At 30.4% G+C, this 2,906-nt stretch overlaps 1 protein-coding gene across 1 annotated transcript in view; it reads left to right on the top strand.

The window, feature by feature from the left end:
* The window catches only part of LOC106473922 (proteolipid protein DM beta-like), a gene marked incomplete at its 5' end in the record, with an annotated part of 7,248 nt that extends 4,350 nt beyond the window's left edge, over positions 1–2,898 (top strand). The window contains one exon of the mRNA XM_013934611.2: positions 450–2,898. Coding sequence (XP_013790065.2) covers positions 450–578 — 129 coding nt within the window. The remainder of the gene's footprint in view (positions 1–449) is intronic.
* Between the last annotated feature and the right edge of the window lie 8 nt (positions 2,899–2,906).

The following is a 2,906-nucleotide window of genomic DNA, read 5'->3' as shown; positions in this document are numbered from 1 at the left end:
GTAACCTGTTTTCTTATTTTAGGTTCATCATTACTTGTTTAAAGTGTAAATTATGTTACGTGACCTGTTGTTCTTCTTTTTAGGTTCATCATTACTTGTTTAAAGTGTAAATTATGTTATGTAACCTGTTGTTCTTATTTTTAGGTTCATCATTACTTGTTTAAAGTGTAAATTATGTTATGTAACCTGTTGTTCTTATTTTTAGGTTCATCATTACTTGTTTAAAGTGTAAATTATGTTATGTAACCTGTTGTTCTTATTTTTAGGTTCATCATTACTTGTTTAAAGTGTAAATTATGTTATGTAAACTGTTGTTCTTATTTTTAGGTTCATCATTACTTGTTTAAAGTGTAAATTATGTTACGTGACCTGTTGTTCTTCTTTTTAGGTTCATCATTACTTGTTTAAAGTGAAAATTATGTTATGTAAACTGTTGTTCTTATTTTTAGGTTCACTATCTAATATGTCTGTCAGCTAACTATGCCTACGTCAAGGACAATGGAAAGTTCCGGGACTTACGAGAATTACAATACCTGCAGGAATCAGAGCTTGGCACCCTGCCAAAGGATAGATTTTAGGACATAAGCCAAGAAATTTTTAGAGGAGGACATCATTACAGGAATCGTAAATAACAACACATTTCAATCTATTTCACAGGAATCATAAATAACAACACATTTCAAAACTATTTCACAGGAATCGTAAATAACAACACATTTCAAAACTCTATTTCACAGGAATCGTGAATAAATTTTAAAAACCTATTTCACAGGAATCATAAATAACACATTTTAAAAATCTATTTCACAGGAATCGTAAATAATAACACATTTTAAAAATCTATTTCACAGGAATCGTAAATAACAACACATTTTAAAACCTATTTCACAGGAATCGTAAATAACACATTTCAAAACTATTTCACAGGAATCGTAAATAACAACACATTTTAAAAACTCAATTTCACAGGAATCGTAAAATAACAACACATTTTAAAAACCTATTTCACAGGAATCGTAAATAACAACACGTTTTAAAAATCTATTTCAAATAAAGACAGCACTTGTAAATCCCATTTTTCTCTTATGAATAATTCAGATTTTACTCATTTACTAAACAAACGTAATATTTGTTATTAACAAATATATATTCCAGTGGTTTACTATGGTCAATTTCCTGTAGTACTTTCTTCTCCAAAAATTTCTTGGCGAGACCAAATAATGTAAAGCTGCTGGACGGTCCCTCTTCATTGGTTGAATCTGTACTGATAATGTTAAGTGCTTCTAATAAGGCTAAAGTCTTTGAAAAAAAGCATGAGAATGTTTTAACGTTTAGAATGAGGTGGTACTGTGTGGCAGTTTTGACATTTTTTTTTTTATGTGTATATGTATCCAGTTTTTTCTGTGTACATATCCTTTTTTTTCTGTGTATGTCTTTGGATATATCCTGTTTTTTCTATGTCTTTATGTATACCTTGTTCTATGTCTGTTTATTGAACCTGTTTTCCCCTACATATGTCTGTTATACTCAGCTTGTCTCTCTACACATGTATTACACCCAGCTTTCCCCACATATGTGTATTATACCCTGCTTTAACTTGTCTGTGTATAAAAGACTCTTTTTCTTATACATATTCCCAGTGGTTTAATGCTTAATTTTATAGTGTTGGAGCCTTGCCAAAATTTGTCAGGTGTGTGATATCAACGTCAGAGTAAAGATCTCGTATTTAAAGCCTAACTTACATTTTTATATAAGGATAATATATTCAGCACTAATTATTTAAGTCTGTTTACATTAGTAATATATTTAATAACACAACTCAACTTCGTTTAAAGAAAACAACAACTGGGTACCATATTTACAATACTCATAGTCTCCTTCAACTTCAGTTTTAGTAATAATTGTCTGCAAACAGTATTAACAACTTTGACTTTTATAATACTTTCACACCTCTTATCCTGCTAACACGATTAAAAAAAAAAGCAATCATTATTGTGTAATATGTATAAGCATTTAAAAAAAAGTGTTCAATTTAAACAAACAATGTAATTATAAAATGTATTTTATTAAGTGTTGTAATATCATATCCATGTGTTTAAAGACCATGTGATGTATGAGAAAAACATTTCACCATTTTAACATTCTGCCATGTACTCTTGAGCTGGAGCAGTCATACGGTGCCTGATGCCAGCTCCTGGGGAAAAGTGACAGAGTGTGAGGAGGATCACAAACAGTCAGATTATTTCCCTGACACTCTGTGAGTTTGGTTTTGAAAGACAATTAATTTGAGTCTAAATTGAATAACATATTGTTAGTTTCAGAAATATCAAAATTGGCCCTAAGTTCAGGTGCCAGAGTGGAACTCCAGTTATACTAAAACTTCTGCATATACCTGAGTGCATATCGTTTTTCTTTTGCCTATGCCTGTGTGCATGTAACTTCTCTCCTGTATATGCCTGTTTGTGTAACCTGTTTTTTCTACATATGTATGTGTATATAACTTTTTAAACATATACTTGTTTATATAACCTAATTGTTTTCACATATATCTGTTTGCATAACCTGTTTTTACTTTCAAACCTTGTAAAAAATATGTTTCTCTATAGAGTCGCAGCTGCTTTTACCCAATAACCTAAATGTTTCTCTGCAGCATGAGTGACAATCAACACTGTTAACGCTGTACGCACAGTTCAGCATTTTAATGTGCCTTATAAGTTCTGATTGAATATTTTCATTAAATTGTGTTAATTGTTAACATTATAAAACTTGGGATCAGGATCTAACATTACGACTGTTTTGTATGGTTGAATTATGTCTTTCAAGTTGTATTAATGGAGTTATTTTATGAGACATTTTTGTTTTTGAGCTATTATTTGTACATGTTAACTTCAGTTTCTCAAATATCG

The sequence above is a fragment of the Limulus polyphemus genome, unplaced genomic scaffold (assembly GCF_000517525.1).
Source record: "Limulus polyphemus unplaced genomic scaffold, Limulus_polyphemus-2.1.2 Scaffold6635, whole genome shotgun sequence".
Taxonomy (NCBI): domain Eukaryota; kingdom Metazoa; phylum Arthropoda; class Merostomata; order Xiphosura; family Limulidae; genus Limulus; species Limulus polyphemus.
The sequence above is the reverse complement of the archived record's forward strand: the minus strand, read 5'-3'. Positions and strand labels throughout refer to the sequence as shown.